Raw genomic sequence first — 20,502 nt, 5'->3', positions numbered from 1 at the left:
GGTTAATGGGTAGTTGAGTATATATAGCATTTGATTTTACTTACCCAAAATCAGAAAAATAATTGAAAAGGAAAGTAACCTCCTTACCTTTGACTCACGTGTGGAGAGAAAAAAAGAAACCAAAAAAGGTTTTTCAAAATTTGGTCAATGTTTCCTTAAATGGAAAAAGGAAACCAAAAATCCCCACAAAATTTAAGAATTTAAAAACCCTTACCAAAACCGAAATAGCCACCAAAAAGACCAAATCTCCACAAAATAAAGGAAACATTCTAAATAAATAAATACAATTAAAACATGTTTCCATAAAATGAAAAAATAAAAGAAAGAAAAAAAAAATGTACAAGGATTCGAAAACAAAAATTTCGAAAAGAAAAAATATGCCCCCCTTTTTCTTTTATTTTTTCAAAAAATGCCCCCCAAAGAAAAATTGCAAATAAAGAACAAGAGAACACACCAAGATACAAAAAGCACTAATCACCACTTAAGAGCAAAAATTGTGTCTAAGAACATAATGAAACATAACAAAAAAATAACAAAAATTTTTTAACAAAGCTCACTTGACAACTCGATCACGAACCCCGTTTTTTTTTTTTTTTATTTTTTGATTAAAAGACAGAAAAATAAAATAACCTTGATATTTTTGCAACTAGAATTCATAATGTCCATTTGTCTTTGTCCCTGATGAAAAAATCAAACTCACAAGAATAATCAGAAATTATTTTATCAAACTAATGAAGTAATAGAATGAGGTCATACCGGTTCACAGGAAAAATTGACTCCATCACCAAGAATATTAAAGCACATCAAACAGTATGTAATAGCTTTATAACACCATTTTTGAGAATAAACAAATTTTTACCACAAACTGTGTCGAGCATTAGTGTGTGAAAGTGTAAGCAGGGAACATTGCCCAATTTGTCAAAAAGACTTTTTCTGATAAATTGTACCCATAGGAAGGCAATTTGTCACACTACCTCAATGGTAGCCCTTTTCAATGGTAGCGTATCTTCTACATAACTCCTAATTACATAGTTCCAACTTACTCAGAGATGGCTTTCACACATTGAGATAGGTAGCTCTATTCATCCAATGGAGCTTGAACACACAGTTTCTGAACAACATTATTCGAAAATGATAGCTTACATAACACTGTTTGATGAACCTGAATATTCCTGGGAAGAGTGAACAATTTTCCTGACAAACCTGTGTGACATCATAACATTACAACATTAGCAATAAAATAATGACTGAAATTCTTATAAGGTTGAAATTTTCTTCTAGGACAAAGACAAGACATTATGAACTCTAAGACAACTCAAATATCAAGGATTATGAAAAACAAAAGCATTAAACAGTACAAACCCCTAAGGATTTCCTTAGAGAAATAAATCGGATCGAGTCAAGAGCTTTAGTAAAAATATCTGCAATTTGTTTGCTAGTTTCAACATATTCTAAGACAAGAATTTTATTTTCCACAAGCTCTCTAATAAAGTGATGACGAATGTCTATGTGCTTTGTGCGAGAGTGTTGAACAGAATTCTTAGAAATGTTTATAGCACTAGTGTTATCACAGAAGATGGTTAAAGTTTTCAAATCAAACCCATAATCAGCCATCATTTGTTTCATCCATAACAATTGGGTACAACAACTACCCGCCACAATGTACTCAGCCTCAGCTGTGGACAGAGAGATTGAGTTTTGCTTCTTGCTATGCCATGAAACCAGATTGTTTCCAAGATAGAAACATCCACCACTAGTACTTTTTCTATCATCTGCATTACCTGCCCAATCAGCATCACTAAAGCAAACAAGGTTAGAATTAGTGTCTTTTGAAAACCAAATCCCAAAATCAATAGTGCTATTTACATAGCGAATGATTCTTTTCACAGCAGAAAGATGGGATTCCATGGGATTTGCCTGATATCGTGCACAAACACCAACACTATAACAAATGTCAGGACGACTAACAGTATGATAAAGCAAACTACCTATCATACTTCGATACAAAGTTTGATCTACCTTTACTCCTTGTTCATCTTTGCTTAATTTCAAAGTTGTGCTCATGGGAGTGTTGGTATGTTTGGCTTTCTCAAGACCAAACTTTTTCACCAAATTCTTTGCATACTTGCTTTGAGCGACAAAAGTTCCCTCATCTGATTGCTTCACTTGAAGACCGAGAAAATAAGTGAGTTCACCTACCATACTCATTTCGAACTCCTTTTGCATTTGGGAAACAAAAACACACTTCGAGTTAGAAGTAGTTCCAAAAACAAGATCATCAACATATGAAAGAATAATATCAAATTGAATGTGTGTGATGAACTGTGTTTTAATAACATTTCCTTTTCTATAACCATGAGAGTGTAAAAACTCAGATAGACGCTCATACCAAGCACGGGGTGCTTTCATGCCATACAAAGCCTTGTCTAAAACATGATCAAGAAGGTGGGAATCCTTAATCGCTCCATTTTGTTGTGGGATTTTAGGAGCAGAAAGATTATGAAAAATACCACAAGATTTACAGAATTTACCATACACAGTATTTTCAAAATCTTTTCCATGATTACTCTTACCACGAACTATCTTACCAATGTTGCAATCTTTTTGAACTTTTAATTTCAAGCAAAGATACTTAAGAACATCAAAAGTATCAATGTTTTCTCTAAAAAATTCTACCCGTGAAAACCAAGAGAAATCATCAACACACATAAAAATATACCTCTTACCATTCAAGCTTTCAACCTGGACTGGACCCATTAAGTCCATATGTAGGAGTTCGAGAACTCTGGAAGTATTCACATTAGAAACACTCTTATGAGAAATTTTCAGTTGCTTACCAAGCTGACATGGTCCACATTTTCCCAAAGACTCCTTACCTAATTTAGGTAATCCTCGAACAATTCCTGCATTAGACAATCTCCTCAGATTTTTAAAATGAATATGACCAAGTTTTTCATGCCATAAATCGGTGGTGTTATCAATAACCGAATGACAAGTAGCATAGGTAGTGATGGTGTAACAGTTATCATTAGATCTGAACCCTTGCAAGACAATTTCATCAAGAATATTATACACATAACAATGATTGCTATCAAAGCTCACAGTATAATCCTGATCACAAATTTGACTAATGCTAAGAAGATTAGCTTTTAGTCCATCAATCAACATGACATTCTTCAGTCTAGGAAGCCCTTCGAAATTGAGGGTTTCTATCCCTATGACTTTTCCAACAAGACCGTTACCAAAAGTAACTTCTTCACACTGCATTGGTCTAATGTTCTCAAGAAATTCTTTTTCACCTGTCATGTGTCTAGAACAACCACTATCAAAATACCACATGTTAGAAGCGAGCGGTTTAATACAAGTAGAACCTACCAAGCATTTGTTTTTGACAACCCATTTTTGTTTTTGTAAAACATGTTTATTTCCAAGATAATTAGATTTAAACATGTTTTGCATGGTTATGCACTTAGGTCGAATGTGACCTTTTATTCCACAAAAATGGCAAATAGGAATGAAACGTCTTCCAATCCCTTTGAAATTGTCAAACTTACCGTGCTGCTTCTTTTCGGTAACAGCAGAGTGCTTTGCTGTAGAAACAGAAACCTGCGAAGTAGAAACAGTTCTTCCAGAAATAAAACTATTAGTTTTAACAAAAGTGGTATTAGAATCGGGTTGATTTGGAACATAACCCAGCCCTGCATGATTAGATTGGCCAGATTTTTGAATTTCTTCAAAGATGGTGGAACCTGGATTTAGCATTTTAACATTCTTTTTAATGTTATCAATTTCCTTGGTTAAAGAAATAATCTTTGACTCTTTTAAAGACAGTTCAGATTCACAACATTTAAGTTTATCTTCCAGCTCATTAATGTTGTTACACAAGACTTTATTATCTTTAACCAGGGACGATTTTCAGCACATGTTTCCAACCACTTACCAAACATTACCTTGTAGGATTCAGCCATAGAATTCTCATCAATTTCTGACTCATCTGATTCGGATCTAGATTCTTCCTTGTTGTCATCGATCGAAGTATTATTCATGCACATGAATTTTCCTTTTTAAAGGCAAATTTCTTGACAAAACACTTGTTAGAGCAAATTTTTCTTTTTCATCTTCACTACTTTCAGAATCATCACTCCAGGTAACATTCAATCCCTTTTTATTTTTCTTTAAGGTATTGGCACATTCAGATTGAATATGACCATACCCTTCACACTCTCTGCAACGAATACTTTTGTTAGATGAAAAAGGTTTAGAGGGATTGTTACTTGAAATGTTACCATTTGAGTTCTTTGAAAAGTTCATTTTATTTCCAACAAATTTCATGTATCTTTGGAAATTTTTTGCTAACAAGGCCATTTCATCATCATTTTCATCATCAGAAACAATAATTTCAGAATCATTGAAAGCATTACCATTGATTTTCTCATTCGAGAGACTTTGCTTACTCTTTTTCTTGATCTGTTGATTCAACTCAAAAGTTCTTAAAGATCCCATGAGTTCCTCAACCTTCATTTTGCCAAAGTCTTTTGCCTCTTCCATTGCAAGCAATTTTGTATCAAACCTGTCAGGAAGAACTCGAACAATTTTTCGAACCAAGACAGATTCATCTAATTTTTCTCCCAAGGCAAAAAACTCATTAGAAATATCAGATAATCGTTCATAAAAATTATTTAAAGTTTCAGTATCTGACATTCTCAATTCATCAAATCTAGTTTGCAACATGGTAAATCGTGATCTCTTTACATCAGGAGTACCTTCAAATTGAATTTGAAGGATTTCCCATGCTTCCTTTGCAGATTCACAAGATGAGATTAATTTAATAAAGCCTTCACCAACACCATTAAAAATAGCATGTAAAGCCTTATTATTATAACCAGACAATTTTTCATCTTCAGTGGTCCAACTGAGTTCAGATTTTACCTGAGTATTACCTTTTTCATCATTTTCAGTAGGTTGAGACCAACCTGTAAGAATAGCTCTCCATGCCTTCTCATCTTGCGATTTGATGAATGCTCTCATTCTGACCTTCCAATAAGGATAATTCGACTCATTCAATAGAGGAGATGCAGAGATAGAACTTCCTTGCAAACAAAGACATCTCACACAAAACAGGTTAAACGGAATAACCTCAAGATCTCACTAAGAATTTAGTGACTTGCTCTGATACCAATTGAAATTCCGTATTTTAATATTCCCAGTTTGATTATTTAATTAAATGATTAATTAAATGCGGAATAATAAAACTGGTACTGAAAACAGTTTTCTGTAGTTACAGAATGCAACTCTGTAACTCCAGAGAAACCCAGAAAAACAAACAGTGCATAAAAGTAAAAACACACAAGATTTTTGTACGTGGTTTCAACAATCCTTTCAGATTGTTACTAGTCCACGGGGCCACGCCCAGAGATAAGATTCATTAGATCGGTATCAAAAATACAAAGTAATTGACTTATGCATAAATAGACTCCCTCTTATTGTATAGCGCAAGGTTGATGTATTCCACCTACTAACCGAATCTTGATAAAACTCCAAGAGCTCGAACTCCCTTCGATCACCTTGAAGAGTGCTTGAATCCTCCCGATTCAAGGCTTAAAGGCTATCTCCCGAAAGCCTATACAACCATCTCCCGAAGGTTGTGTGCTTGTATCATCCCGATGCAAGACTTCAAAAGCAATCTCCCGAAAGCTTGTAAAACCCTTCTCCCGAAGGTGTGCTTGTATCCTCCCGATGCAAGACTTCAAAAGCAATCTCCCGAAAGCTTGTAAATACCCTTCTCCCGAAGGTGCACTGATGTTCTTCTTCGTTGTAGACTTGAATACAGACTCAAGACAATACAAACAACAAATAAACAGAGTAAGAGTAGAACAACTCTTCTCTACATAACAAAGACTCTCTTTTCTAAAGATATGAATGGGATTCAAAGATACAAGAGAGGTACCAAGAGAGGTACTAAACAAAGACACTCTTTCCTTAAGATATGAAAGTGAATGAAAGAGATACAAAACCTAGCTACTATAAGATGTATTTATAATGAATATACATCTCATAGACAGCTTACATTCGGTCTGAACAAGACCTCAACCCACTAGAAACTTCCCTAAAATAATTCTTCAATCAGTCCAGGAATTTCCGTTTCTGTACCTACAGAATCGTGGGCAGTAACTACAACTTTCCTTTTATAGAAAAGGAAAGTTTAGCTCCGGTTTTCTCTTCAAGAAACCTGATCTAAGAAAATGGGAAACTCAACACAAGATCAGATTACACAGCTGGTTAGATAAAAACGAAATGGGTAACCAAACTTACCATTTTTACCTTTTTTCTAAAAATAGGAAAGCTAGACAACTTTTCTTTCAAGTTTGAATACACCAAATAGGAAACCATATTAATGTATACCAGCCGAAAATATACAATGAATAATAAAATATTTTTGTCAATTAAATATGCCAAAAATGGAACTAACAGTGTCTGACGGTCCTTACAGGATGTTGCCCATCCTCTAGGCCAACCCATATACACTAACGTCGTTTTGTTGTGTTAACGTACTTTAGACTACCTCCAGCCAATAAAAATATAAAAATTGTGTTATATATTTTACACAAAAAATATCTTTGTTTGTAGCAATTTTTAGCATTGTCTCTGATGTAAAATTGCAAAACTTGACGTAAAATTTAATATCTAATTAATATTTTTAGAAAATTGCAGTAAAAGTCTTCAAAAAGTTTATGTTGATGCAAATAATTATCCAACATCAAAAAATAGCAATAATACTCTCTCAAACTCAAAATTTTTGTAAGTATGTTAGTCCTCATTTTAACAAATCTGTTAGTTGTTTTAAAAATATCACATGTTGATATTAAATTGCAGCATAAGTTTCTAAAAAATTTACTTTGATGTAGATAAGTTCTCAATCTCGAAAAATTATGGTAATAGACACAAGCTTAAGATTTTCATTAATTTGTAGAAACACAATGTAACTGCTCCGTTTGTTACTCTAAAAAATGACACATGTTGATATTTTATTGGTCTAAATCATAATTTTAATTTAAAAAAAATTTAAAATGAATAAATAATTAAATAAATAATTTTCAAAATTAATTAATTTACTTTATTTTTTTTATCTTTTCTATCTTTTTTTTCTTCTCGTTCACTCCTAGGCCAACCTGTCTAGTCCCGATTTGTTCTACTAAAACTCTACAATTTCCATTAGCAATATGGGTCGCTCTAAATCAAAAAAAAAAAATGTCTAAGTAAACTTTGAACCAAAAAAGTCGACGTCAAAGAATCGACCACCAAAAACCACCACCCACCACTACGTACCCATATCTCTCTTTTTCCACTGCATACTCCATCCATATCTCTCGGTTTCCAAGAAACTTTAAGAAAGAAAAAAACAAAAAGCTTCATCCTTTCCAAGATATATCTCGATCCCAATCCTGATCCTGATCATATATCTTTTTTTTTTTTACTTAATTAGTTTCCTGCGAAAGTGGGATGAGATGAGGAAGAAGGTGGAGATGAAGGGATAGTACTGGTCACCAGTAAGCGTACACCACTGAGAAGGGTGGGTAACAAATCAAAGAAGTTTGTAAAATCTTTTATTTTTTTTATATATATATAGTTTTTTAATCTTTAATAAAAGAAATTGAAAAAAAAAAACCATTAAAGTTTTTAATATTTTTTGGGTAAATACCATTTTAGATCCTGTGTTTTGCAAAAGTTACCAACTGGACCCTCAGTTTTGTTAAATGAGAAAATGGATCCTGTATTTTTCAAAATAGTAAAAATAGGACCCTGAGCTTAATTTTTAATAACTTTTTTTTAATATAACTAACTTGAAGACAATTCCTAACACGAACAGATACATAAAATTTAAATAATTTTGTCATAACACCTTTAAATGTGATTATTATTAAGTTTTATTTTGATATAAAAATTAGTTCAAAACACTTATTGGAAAGTATCTACCCCAAAAAATGGAAGCAAAAGCTCTACTCTCAGAATTAATTTGGGCTTCTCAACATAATATATTCATGTGGATTTTATTGAAACCCATTCTTTAATTTTGGTAAACTCTATTAATAGTCCATCATCAACTCTTTCTCCCTATCAAGACTTGGTGTTTGACATTAAGAATCTTTTATCTTATCTCCCTTTTGTTTGTGTGTCTCATGTTAGGCGAGATGCTAATTAAGCTGCTCACGACTTGGCTAAGCAAGCTTTAGTATTAGATAATGATTGTATGTAGTTTGAGGAAATTCTCTCTATCATTTTATCTATTGTTGTAAATGACACTCTTTAATTTATAATAAGAGTAATTTTTAAAATGGAGTGTCTTTATGAAGTGTAAATAAAATTTTCCTATTATTAATTTATTTATGATTTCTTAAAAAAAAAAAAGGAAAATTCTACAATACAACCCCTTAAAATGGGTGTACTAGTGCAACCCCTAGCTATTTCGGTATCTATCAGAATTTTTTAATCTAATTTTTTTCATACTCGTGTACGTTATAGATATTTAAGACATCCTGTAAAATTTTAAGGAATTTGAAAAAATTTAACACGTCGAAAATAATGTTTAAAGAGTTTGTTGCACGCGTGACTTTTTTATTTTATACGCGTGTGAAATAGACGGTTTAAACATTGATTTCTATATTGTAAATTATTCTGATTTTTTCAAAATTTTACAAGATGTCTCAAATAACTATAACGTACACGACTATGAAAAAATTTAGATTAAAATTTTTTTATAGATACCGAAATAGTTAGGGGTTGCATCAGTACACCCATTTTAATGTGGTGTATTGTAGAAACATCCAAAAAAATATAGGAAAATTCTACAATGCACCCCCTTAAAATAGATACATTGATGCACTCTTATCTGTTTTAGCACCCGAAATAATTTTTTAGTCAAATTTTTTCTCATGGTCATGTACGTTATAATTATTTAGGACATCCTGCAAAATTTTAAAAAATTTGGAAAAGTTTAACATGCCAAAAAATACATTCAAACAGTGTGTTGCACGAGTGACTATTTTATTTTATACAAGTGTAGAATAGACTGTTTGAACATTGTATTCTATATTGTAAATTATTCTGAATTTTTTAAAATTTTGTAGGTTATCTTATACAGCTATAACGTACATGAATATGAAAAAAAATTAGACTAAAAAATTCTTCTAGATACCGAAACAAGTCAAGGTTACATCATTGTATAATCACCGAAAAATATATTCATGAGTAATAATATGTGCTAACACAAAGTTGACACACATTGATTACGTGGCAAAACATTTTAACCATTCATTGAGTTTCACTTAAGATGGGACCCTTTATTAAAAAGGAATATGTGCATCTCCAAACGATCACATTCCCGGCCATGAAAACGCAGTCATCATCTTCTTCGATCATCGAAACCATTATAATGCGCCACGAATTTTACTCATCAAATCCTCAAACTCAAACCCTCCCCATTCACCATACTCTTCTCCTCTCTTCTCCCCATGATATATGATCTTGGATCGTATACAACAAAACAAAGGATTCTATTGTTTCTTCCTTCATTAATTCTTTAACAAAAAGAAAATAATAATAATAATAACAATGATGGATTCGGGAGTGGACATGGATATTGCTGATTGTGATTTTTTGAGCGACAAAGGTGATAGTGATGTTGATAATGATATCCCTGATGATGAATACTCATCTGATCCTGAGATTAATAAATATTATGTTCATTGTATTACTTGTCGAAATCGCTTATTTGGTCGCCAAAGACCTCTTCATTTGGTCATCGGTGGTGGCTTAGGTACACATTTTACATTCTTATTTAATTTTAATTAAGATTAACACAAAACCCATAATTTTTCATTTTCAAAATTGTATGTATATATGTATGTATGTATGTAGCCGCTGACGTCATACTTTGGAGGAACAAAGAAACATCAGCATGTGTACTTGCTGGTGCAACGGTTGTATGGCTTCTAACAGAATGGATTGGTTACCAATTCTTTACATTGTTTTGCAATACTCTCTTAATCACATTCACCTTACTTTTCCTTTGGTCCAATCTAGCCACTTATACCAATTTTGTGTGAGTTTTTTCTTTTTCCTCTCCAAATTTGATTTTGTTTAATGTTAATTATATATAGTTGTCAGCTTTGAAGAGTTATTTAGTGAGGTTTTTAGTTTGTGCTGTATATATAGGTTACCCCCTCAATTGCCAAATATCACATTACCTGAAGGCTCACTAGTGGGACCTGCTCTTTTGCTGAGATGTGAGTATCATCGAGCTTTGAGAACCTTTAATAAAGTAATTTTTGGGGCAGATTTTAAAAGATTTCTTAAGGTAAAAAAAAACCTCTGTTTTGTTATAAATAAAATGCATGCATGCCTTATAACACTAACATGAGATACTTAATACTATAATATTGTTAATGGTAGATGGTTGGAGCTTTGTGGATTCTCTCGATTTGTGGTAGCCGGTTCAACTTTTTAACTCTCTTTTACTTGGGTTAGTTTCAGCTTCTCATATAATCAATATGCACGTGAACCCCCTTTCTTCATTTCCTCAAGTCTTAATTTTGAACCTAAAAAAAAACTTGTATTTATTTTCACTATTTTAATTCATTGGATCAAAAACGACAATGTTATAATTAATTAGATATAGATATAAATTTATTGAATGTAACTATAGTAGGAACACTACTTTTGTACATATCAGCAGGAGGGACATCTATATTTTTCGGCATTGAAAAAAATTATAATCAATTTTTTTTATAGTTTACATTATAGTATAGCAGACATTTCACTTGTTTTGAGAAATATTGAATATTACGATGTCAAAATTAATGTTCAAATAATTAGTTGCACGTGTACAGTGAATGTTAGAACTCTGTTTTCACCATTATAAATTTTTAAATTTTTTTGAAAATAGATAGAATGTGTCCTATAATTACAATGTACTATAATTCTCTAAAAATAAAAATGTTAAGGGATGTCCCTACTCCCAAATTTATACTACTTGTGTTTTGGTACTGCAGTGACCGTAATATTGCTGACTGTGCCAATGCTTTATGAGAACTTTGAAGACAATGTGGACAGCTTTGCCGAGAAGGCACTACTTGAGATAAGAAATAAGTATGCGCAGTTGGATCAAAGTGTATTCCAAAAACTTAAAAATGGTATTAACAACTGCTGAAACTCTTTACTAGTATCTCAGCATTTTTCTTTTTTCTCATTTACTTGTTCAAGCAATTTTTGTCACTAATTTTCTTTTATGGCTATAAACTATAAACTCTTTGATGGAGGTTATTATGAAAATACATATCATATGAATGAGTTTCCTTTTTCTTTTTTGGCTGTAGAAATGAGTTTATAGTTTGCGTTGTTGTAACAATGTTGCTCACGAATTTGTAGAACAATATTCTGTCGTGTATGATTCTTGGCTGATTTACTTAACAATTTTATCTATAAACATTAGACATTTGTCAAAAAAAAAAAATAGGCACACTGTGGTAAACATTTAAACAGCAGTTTATTGAAGAATTTAGTCTACAACTACAGCCAAAATCGACACATAATCAAGCTCAACTTCATATTATAGGCAGGTTCTTAAAAATGAAAAGCATGTTTTTAGATAGTAATACACACATGAGCTTTATGATTTTCAAAATAAGGTACTGTAATAACAAATGAGGCCTCAGCATGATTCGACTTCAAGCCTGAAAAGTTTATTAGGCCAAATACAAACACTAAAATTTCTCATCTACTACACCTTGACCAAGTATTTCACTAAATGCCTCAACTAACTACAAAAGTCTAAAGCACTAACTTAAATGGCTAGTTAGTAATAATAATACACCATCAAAGCTTATAATGATAAATATGCAATCAAATACATGACAATTCAGAAGAAGGGTGATATTATATGATCTATACTTTGGCTTCCTCTTTGGTTCCAGTTTGGGGCAAAAAGGTCTCCCACCAACCATATTCATACTTTTGATATGGAGCCACCCATTTTTCAGGTTTGTCAAACTTAATATCAGTAGGATTAGAAGCCAATGCCTCTTCAGGACTCTCAGCTTCATAACTCTCAGCTAATACTCTGTCCAATCTCAGTTTCATGAATCTGCAACCAATGCCCACCAAAAGTATCACTCTCATAAATATGATACTACTAACAAAAAAAACCTCAAAAGTTCTCAAGAACTGTGTTACTGTTACGATTAAGAATAAGGCTGAAATTCATATTTCATAGTAAAAGAAAGTAATGTAATTTAGCAAGAGAATTAGAGAGGGGTTACGTGATCCAGGGGCCATTGGTGGAAACCAGAGCCACAGCAGGTCTCTTCAATCTTTTAGTAATGTTTGGGAATTTATCCAAGAACTTAGGCTCGATCACAAGCCAGAAATCCTGCTCCATGTTCCTCTCTTCAAACAGACGACGCCTCTCATACATAAGCTCTTTGAAATGTTCTTCCTCATCAAGCATGAATTTCGCATTCGCAACCACAAAATAATACTTCTTTGCTTCTCCCTGTCAAAACAAAACCCATCTCGCAAATTGTAAGAATTACTCGCAAAAACTACACAAAAAAGGTTCTTTCTTTTTTTTTCTTAAAAATTATCATCTGAGACCTTCTCTTGGGAATCGGAGGAGCTGATTTGGTCGGAGTCGACTGCAGCGACGGCGGTCTTGACTGAGGAGGGTTTGACTGCGAGTGCTAATGACGGAGGTGAAGCGTTGGAATTGAAGGAGAAGAAAGAGTTGCAATTGCGATTAGCAGACATGGGAAGCGATATTATCGATTTGCCTCCTTGGGTTTGGTGGAGAAGCATTGGGTTCTGAAAATGGGTAGCCATCGAAGCTGTGGCTGCCGAGCACCCTTGACCGAGAGTCGCCACACCGCTCATTCTTTTATCTCAATTGCTCTGAATATCTCTTCCTTTGTTGAGTACTGTCAGTCAGCCAAAGTTTCGATCTTTGCTGTGCTGTGAGTTGGGTCTCTCTCTGTTCAGAGAGGTAGGCGATATATGAAAAGATAACACACCTTATCTTCTTTATTATCTTTTCTATTCTATATTTATCTAAAATTATTTAATAATAACCATTTCTTTTTGTACTTTAATGCTTTAAAAGACAATTTTTAAAAAACAAATTAGATCGTTAAATACGTAAGTATTTTTTTATTAGTTTATTTTGTTGAGAAGTTTTAGTTATGTATTATTACTATTAGTGGGAGCATAGAGAAAAGTCGACACAAGAGACAATTTCAATATTGTTTAGCATAATCCTTTTTTAAGCTTACTTCAAGTAATGAATTGATGATATTTACAAATTACCCCAAGACCCGAAAACAAAACTAAGAGGGGAAGTAAGATTTGTTTGCCTCTGTCATGAATCAAGCTGACAGAGCCAAGACCAGTATAGGGCTCTAGATTTTATTTTATTTTCATTTGTGAAGAATAAAATTTGCTCTATGGCTTGGGATAGCAATAGCAAATGACTTTGCACAATCTGAAAACTATGCAATTATGGTTTTATAAACATTTTTCAATAAGGTCTTCTATGCACCAAGTTCTTGAACTTATGTAACAACAGAGAATAGTTAAGCCTGCAAAATCTGAGAACTATTTCAAGGAAAAAGTAAAAATACAAAGAATTTTTGTCTCGCTTGAATACAGAACTACATTTCCCAGCTAAGAATCGGAATTAGGAAACCGATTTCACATATGTTTGCAAGAAGATATGTGATTAGAAGCTAGACAAGCTCAATGTAGGCCATAGGAGCATTATCCCCTCGCCTCGGCAGAGTTCTGATAATCCTTGTGTAACCTCCATTTCTCTCTCCATACCTATCCTGTACTTCTGCAAACAGGGCATGGACTATCTGTTTCTCATAGATGAAGCCAAGAGCTTGTCTCCTCTTGTGAAGAGAACCATCTTTTGCTAGAGTGATCATCTTATCAACATACTTCCTCATCGCGCTTGCCCTTGCTCTAGTAGTTTTGATTCGACCATACTTCAGAAGCTGAGTTGTAAGACCTCGAAGCAGTGCTTTACGTTGGTCAGCTGGCCTGCTGAGTCTGGGGATTCGCTTGCCATGTCTCATGGCAGAAATTCGGCCCCCATTGTCGATCATGGCAAATCGATGCTCAAAGCTGTTCATTTCTGCAGCAAGAAGGTTTAAAGGGGTGCAAAAATCTCAATGTTATTTTTCTACCATGAAGACAGAATTCAGGATTAATGATGCATGTGCTGGAAATAATCACTTAGTTAACGCTGGTCATGTGTAACAATAGGCCTAAAAAGTGAGTAATAACGCAACATGATCACAAAAACAACAGAAGATTGAATATTCTGCTGAAAGTCAGATAGAGATAAGGCAGACACTTCAGAAGCTCCAAGGAAAAAAGTTATCTGGCCGAAACAAACTCTTAAATATTATCCCCAAAATGTGCTACAATAACTTATAGAGCTGAAAATTATGTAGGAAACACCTTGAATTACTGCAAATTACAGATTTCTTTGGCTACTGTTATTAAATGTTGAATGTGAAGCATTGATCTACTTATCTTGCATTTTCAATTATTCCAAAATCTTTGTGATACAACTTTTAGTAGCTTAGCTTATTGATTCAAATTCGTTAAAATTCTGACTGATGGTTTAGGTGAAGGGCAAAGACAGAAGATTAAAGTGCCTAAAAGAAAAGACCCAAAATAATAAATCAAACACCTTCAATTTCTCCATTAGTACCATGATAAATTTTCTCTATCCAAAAACATATCAGAGAAAGAAAAAAGAAAAAAGACTTCCAATTCTCAAAGATAGCATACACCCAAAACATCTTTCTACACTACACAGTCGATTGTAGTACATTCCTAATCAAAGTATCAAACAGTATTAGCATAAAAATTAATTGATAAATACGATTAAAGAGCTAATTCCATATTACAGAATCCAATAAACAATATCAACAAAAAGCAATTGACTTAATAAAATTCAAAAACAAGCAACCAAAGGGTAAAAGACCCAATTTTTAAACCAATTAGGCTTAAACAAGTTACCTGAAGAAGCAATGTTGAAGAGGTCGGTATGAAGAGGAGCGAGACCAGAAAAAGAGCGAAGAACCACTTTGGGTTTGGGGCGAGACGACGGCCTAAACCCAGATGGAGAAAAAGACGGGAAAGCAGCAGAAGCCACCGGAAGGCGAAGCGAAGAAGACGAAGAAGATGGAGAAATGGAAGGCAAGGATGACTTCAGAGACGCCATGCTCCATATTCCGCCATTACTGCTAGTGGGAGCAATTGCATTTGCGCAAAACCCCATTTGAGCTCTACTAGTACGATTATGGCCGCAGCCGCGAAACCCAATCAACAATTTTTTTTTTTGGAGTGACGGTGGATGAAGCTCTCTGCTTCTTCTTATTCTGTGAATATGGATAAAGGAGAGAGAAAAGAAGCTTAGTTCACTTGTATGTTTTGGCCATGGTTCCTCGGGATTTAATCTCTGAAAATTTGAGACCGTTCGATTATCATCGACGGTTCTGATTCGATTACAGGGAGGAATTGTGTTGAGAGGAGAAAAGGTTAAAATTACGTTTACACCCCTTTCTTACTTAGTTTCACGAAGCTCATTCGTCTATATGATTTTAATTTACAGTTACTTGTGTAGGAGTGTATCTTATTATCTTTTTTGTATGTGTCGTTTTAATACATTATGGTCGTTTTTATGCATTACTAAAATATTCTTTTGTATAGCTTTCCTTCTTACTTTTAACTCTTTCTCTTATGATTTGTTCTTGTTTCCTTCTCTTTGGTGATATGTTGCTTTGTCATTGTAATGTTATGGATTTAATTTAATATTGGATCTTTTTTTTTTTTTGAAATGTAAAGGGGCATAAAAAGTTTCACATATTTTAATTTAATAAATAATATAAAAAATCGTTAACTACTCACAACACATTATATTGTTATAGTGTTAAACACTTTAAAATATATAATAATAATGCTCTATAATTTATTAAGCATGAATGGCTCATAAAGTAACGCCACATATGCAACATTTAAAGAGAGAAAAAAAAATATTACTTCACATTAACAATTCAAGCACTTTTACACGTGTGTTATTACTTTATTTTATATAGATATGTCATAAATACTCAATATTTGTAATAGCAATAAGATTCTCTTCGAGACAGGACAAATCTTCAAATGCAAACTATTACAAATTCATTCCACAATTCAAAACTAAAAAAGGTTCAGCCACTATTTATATGTCTCTAAACAAAGCAAAGAAAAGGAAATTATATCTCAAATGGAAAAGTAAAAGTGGTTCATCCAGCTAGCTTCTCAACTCCTTTCAGCCATCACAAAGTCTCTTAGCCATTTGGATCTCACTCCACTCCTTCTCCCACGTGCTAGAAGCTCATGCTCACCTTCAGCAGCTTCTTCCCCTTCGTTGACAGTTGAAGCCGAAAGCTCCACCTCCTGGTTTTTGACACAATTATCTGCCCATTCTCTTATCTTTTTGGTCCATTAGCTTTGGGTCAATTGGTATTGGGCCCTGTTCTTGGGCTTTGCTAACAATTTGGTGTTTATAACAGTACAAACTTATTTTTTGCGAAAAAAATGATTCAAATTTAAAAAAAAAACAGTAATCTTGTTACTTTTTCTCTATTAGATCCGCGAAGTAGTTGATTGGACCAACACGTGTAACTTTGAAATTGGTTAAGTTTATAAATATTTTTTAATTTTTATTTAAATATTTATTAATAAAATAATAAATATTTATATATTTATTAAAATCTTATTTTAAATATAAGCTAGCTTGTACCAAAGTGTAATAAACTTAAACATTAATTTGATTTTGGCTGATTTATAGCCTTTCATAAATGTATTCTCTCTTTTTCTTGCTGAGGTGTAGGAGGTGAGGCTTATGTCTATTGCCAACTTTGATACTCGTAACCATCCGTGGAGTCACCATAATATCTTTGTTGATGTAACGGTTAGAGGTCTTTTTGGGATCATTACGGTGATTGTTTTTTACAAGTTGGGGGAAGTGATGGAGGCCCTCACGGCTAAGTGTTTGGTGGATTTTGCCTTTGCGGCAAAGTTGGTAGCTATACAACATGCTTGTCGTCTGGTTTTGCAGCGAAGCTGGTCAAGTATCACCTTCTTTTCGGATTGCAAAATGGCAATGCATGGATTGATTGGAAGGAAAGCTCCAATTTGGAAGTCTAGTGGAGTCTTTGATGACATACTTCTTATTTTTTCTGGTCTCTCTAATGCTCACTTCTGTTGGATTTCAAGAGGATCCAATGACATTGCTCATGACTTGGCAGCTTGGGCTACTTTCAGCTCGTGTTTTAAGTCCTTTTTTGTTGGGAAGTGATGCCCTTTGTTGCCGCTCTACACTTTGGGTTTTGAGTTTTTTTTTCTCATTAATAACAGGTTGTTTTGTTTAAAAAAAAAAAAAAACTACACTTTAAAGCTTTTTTTAAAAAAAAAAAAAACGTGATCTGAATCACATTAGGACATTCCCGAGAAGACTTCAATAATCAATGTTGGAACCTCTTCAAACCAGCATAACGCATTGTCTAGCTTAAGGGCATGTTTAGCCAATTGATTGACCGTAGTGTTATCTTTGCGAGACACATGAGACAAAACTGCCCTCAGAAATTTAGACAATAAAGCTATGACATCCTCTAACAGCACACCCATCTCATTAACGAAAACCTTCCCATTATTGATGGCCATAAATACGGAGAGAGAATCAGATTTAACCGCTTCTAGGGGAATTCCACACAAATGAGCCCAATTTAGTCCAGTCAGCAGGGCAAAAGTTTCAGCTTGAAAAACAGTAATACTACCTGTAAAGAATCAAACAATAGACAAACAAAACAACATTATTACAGGCAGGAAAACCTACTATTCACAAATTAGAGAAAAATAATAACAATACTAAACACTCAAATAAAACCTTTTAACACCGATCTAAAATTACAGTAAAACAAAAAAGAAAAATAAAACTAAACACCCCTTAATAACCAAAGTGTAAAGTCCTACACTTTGGTTAGTAACTAACAAAGTTATAACTCGTGTACAAACTGAGCAAATAGACACACATAATCCATACTCCTCTACTAAGAATCCTTTGGTTAGTACTAGTCCTTAGTGCAGTGTAATTAAATTGTCAAAATCCTCAAACTTTTAGAAATACTATTGTTCACTGTATGAAATAAAAACCTTAAAATTAATCTACAGTACTAATCTTGTAATGGTGTGTTTAATGCAACCATTACTGTATGATTTGCTGACATAATAATGGCTTCCACACCAAATAACTTAGATTCTTTTAAGACAGTTGCATCTACCAGCGAAGTGGATCCATTGATTGTGAAAGGATCCATTTGAGAAGGAGAGTAGTTAGAAACCCCATCCTCACTCATAGCCAAAATTTTCTTTACTAGCTCCTTCGTTAAATCAACAGAGTCACAGAAACTTGAGATCCAACTAATTATTTGCTTAGGGTGTTTTTGAGGATCACCATGAGTCATTTTATTTCTCTCCTTCCATATTGCCCATGAAATAATAATTAATCTTTCAAATGAATTTTTCTCCATAATCTCAGAAGCATAACTTATTAATTAAAAGATAAATCTTCCTTCGCCTCGTGAAGGAAAAGGTAATCTAATAAAGTCTAAATTCCTTGAGCCCATGGACACCAAAAAATTAGGGAAATTTACAAAAATACTAGAATTTGGGGTAACTTTTACAAAAATATTGTCACACGGAAAAGTTTACAAAAATACTGTGTTTTTATAAAACACTAGTAGAACACAAAACAGAACAACTCAAAACACCAGTAGAACAACTAAAAAACACCAGTGAAAAATTAACACAGTATACTGCAGTATGAAACTTATAAAAAAACACAGTAAAAAAGTAAAAAATACCGCCTGACAATATTTTTGTAAAAAAATGACAAAAGTTAGTATACCATGTAAATTTTCCAAAAATTACATGTGAATTTGAATCACCCCCATAACCACAAATATGACAGTTGTTATGAGGAATAACCTTACGCTGAAATAGGCCACCATTCGATGGTAGAATCTTATGGAAACCTCGCCATGCAAATTGAAGAATTTTTCGCGGAATTTTTAAACCCCAGAATTTCCTCCACCATATCGAGAACACCTCACTAGAAGAGGAAGGCAAACCCTCATCTCTTTTATAACTTAACAATAAGTTTTATTGTATGGATTAGATCCCTCTCCCTTTGTGGATTGGTGCCCTTAGTTGTTCAAAATAATTAAAAAAAAAAAAGATAAATATTCACACATTATACTTTGTAAAAGTTAATAATTAGACCTTCTGTTTTATTAAATGACAAATTAGACCTTATATTTTCTAAGATAGTATTAAATAGTATCATGAATTGATTTTTTATGTAAAATAAAACTTAATAATAACCTAATATAGATGTGTTATGATAACAATTGTTACGTTTTTCACTTCTATTCGTGCTAAATTGTCTTTAAGTTATTATATTAAAAAAAATTATCGAGTATTGAGCTCAAAATCCTATTTGTACTATTTTAGAAAATACAATGTCTGTTTTTTAATTTAAGAAATACAAAGTTTATTTTGTCAATTAATAAAACAAAAAATCTAATCAATAATCTTTGCAAAATAGATAGTGATTTGGTATGGGAAATTTGATTTTCTATACTTAAAAAATCTTAATATTTTATTCTTAAACCAATACATTTCAAACTAAAAAAAATATGACACTTTTATCTAAAACCTAAAAATAGCCCTCTCATAACTCAACCCCATCTCTCTCTCTCTCTCTCTCTCTCTCTCTCTCTCTCTCTCTCTCTCTCTCTCTCTCTCTCTCTCTCTCTCTCTCTCTCTCTCTCTCTCTCTCTCTCTCTCTCTCTCTCTCTCTCTCTCTCTCTCTCTCTCTCTCTCTCTCTGCTCGTCTACAACCCAAACCGAACCACAATCCAAACCCCCCCTCACCACCGTCCACAACGCCGACCCCCTTTTTTTTGTCATTTTTTTGTGTGATATATGTTTTGGACTATTGATAGGTATTGATTCTAGGGTTATAATGTATAATGTATGTGTTTATGTGTGCACGGTGAGTTTTGTTAGATTTAGGTTCGATTTTAGGTTCAGATCTGAGATTTGGGAAAATTGCAGTTTGGGGAAGACGATGGCCCGATGGGGTCCGATGCTTGCGAGTTGGGGAAAAAAATTGGGTTGGGGTCCGATGGGGTCCGATGCTTGTAAGCTGGGGGTCCGATGGGGCCCAATGGGGGGGGGGGGGTCCGATGCATATGCGGGTTGGGAAAAAATGGGGCTGAGTTATGAGAGGGGTATTTTTGGGTTTTAGATAAAAGTGTCATATATTTTTTTAGTTTGAAATGTATTGGTTTAAGAATAAAATATTAAGGTTTTTTAAGTATAGAAAATCAAATT

The 20,502-nt window shown here is 33.4% G+C and overlaps 3 protein-coding genes across 4 annotated transcripts; 1 reads left to right on the top strand and 2 right to left on the bottom strand.

The window, feature by feature from the left end:
* The first annotated feature begins 9,354 nt into the window (after positions 1-9,354).
* On the top strand, positions 9,355-11,429 carry LOC115720478 (reticulon-like protein B2). Of its 2 annotated transcripts, none has more exons than XM_030649627.2 (5): positions 9,355-9,814; positions 9,916-10,099; positions 10,213-10,354; positions 10,450-10,519; positions 11,049-11,429. In XM_030649627.2, exons 1-5 carry the CDS (start codon positions 9,610-9,612, stop codon positions 11,204-11,206), a joined length of 759 nt encoding a protein of 252 aa, XP_030505487.1. In that variant the 5' UTR covers positions 9,355-9,609; the 3' UTR covers positions 11,207-11,429. The 2 variants fall into 2 exon arrangements, with proteins under 2 accessions (XP_030505487.1, XP_060964843.1); XM_061108860.1 differs by having other exon boundaries at positions 9,356-9,814; positions 10,195-10,354.
* A 208-nt stretch (positions 11,430-11,637) lies between these two features.
* Positions 11,638-13,121, bottom strand: LOC115718918 (uncharacterized). The gene is made up of 3 exons (XM_030647737.2): positions 12,649-13,121; positions 12,315-12,547; positions 11,638-12,139 (listed from the first exon to the last, which is right to left on the bottom strand). Exons 1-3 carry the CDS (start codon positions 12,922-12,924, stop codon positions 11,941-11,943), a joined length of 708 nt encoding a protein of 235 aa, XP_030503597.2. The 5' UTR covers positions 12,925-13,121; the 3' UTR covers positions 11,638-11,940.
* Positions 13,122-13,619: 498 nt separating this feature from the next.
* Positions 13,620-15,653, bottom strand: LOC115718919 (large ribosomal subunit protein bL17c). The gene is made up of 2 exons (XM_030647738.2): positions 15,079-15,653; positions 13,620-14,182 (listed from the first exon to the last, which is right to left on the bottom strand). The coding sequence occupies exons 1-2, from the start codon at positions 15,338-15,340 to the stop codon at positions 13,773-13,775; spliced, it is 672 nt and encodes a 223-aa protein (XP_030503598.1). The 5' UTR covers positions 15,341-15,653; the 3' UTR covers positions 13,620-13,772.
* Positions 15,654-20,502: the final 4,849 nt, after the last annotated feature.

This window comes from Cannabis sativa, chromosome 2, assembly GCF_029168945.1.
Source record: "Cannabis sativa cultivar Pink pepper isolate KNU-18-1 chromosome 2, ASM2916894v1, whole genome shotgun sequence".
In the NCBI taxonomy this organism is placed as follows: Eukaryota; Viridiplantae; Streptophyta; class Magnoliopsida; order Rosales; family Cannabaceae; genus Cannabis; species Cannabis sativa.
Note: the sequence above shows the minus strand (reverse complement) of the source record. Positions and strands in the feature narration are given on the sequence as shown.

Excerpts from the sequence above, each read along its gene's own strand:
- LOC115718918 (XM_030647737.2), bottom strand. The coding sequence starts at position 12,924 with ATGAGCGGTGTGGCGACTCTCGGTCAAGGGTGCTCGGCAGCCACAGCT. Across the intron at positions 12,548-12,648 it reads CCTCCGATTCCCAAGAGAAG|GGAGAAGCAAAGAAGTATTA; the intron begins GTCTCAGATGAT and ends TTGTTTTGACAG. Across the intron at positions 12,140-12,314 it reads ACCAATGGCCCCTGGATCAC|ATTCATGAAACTGAGATTGG; the intron begins GTAACCCCTCTC and ends CATTGGTTGCAG.
- LOC115720478 (XM_061108860.1), top strand. The coding sequence starts at position 9,610 with ATGATGGATTCGGGAGTGGACATGGATATTGCTGATTGTGATTTTTTG. Across the intron at positions 9,815-9,915 it reads GGTCATCGGTGGTGGCTTAG|CCGCTGACGTCATACTTTGG; the intron begins GTACACATTTTA and ends GTATGTATGTAG. Across the intron at positions 10,520-11,048 it reads TTTAACTCTCTTTTACTTGG|TGACCGTAATATTGCTGACT; the intron begins GTTAGTTTCAGC and ends TTGGTACTGCAG.
- LOC115718919 (XM_030647738.2), bottom strand. The coding sequence starts at position 15,340 with ATGGGGTTTTGCGCAAATGCAATTGCTCCCACTAGCAGTAATGGCGGA. Across the intron at positions 14,183-15,078 it reads CTTCAACATTGCTTCTTCAG|AAATGAACAGCTTTGAGCAT; the intron begins GTAACTTGTTTA and ends TTCTTGCTGCAG.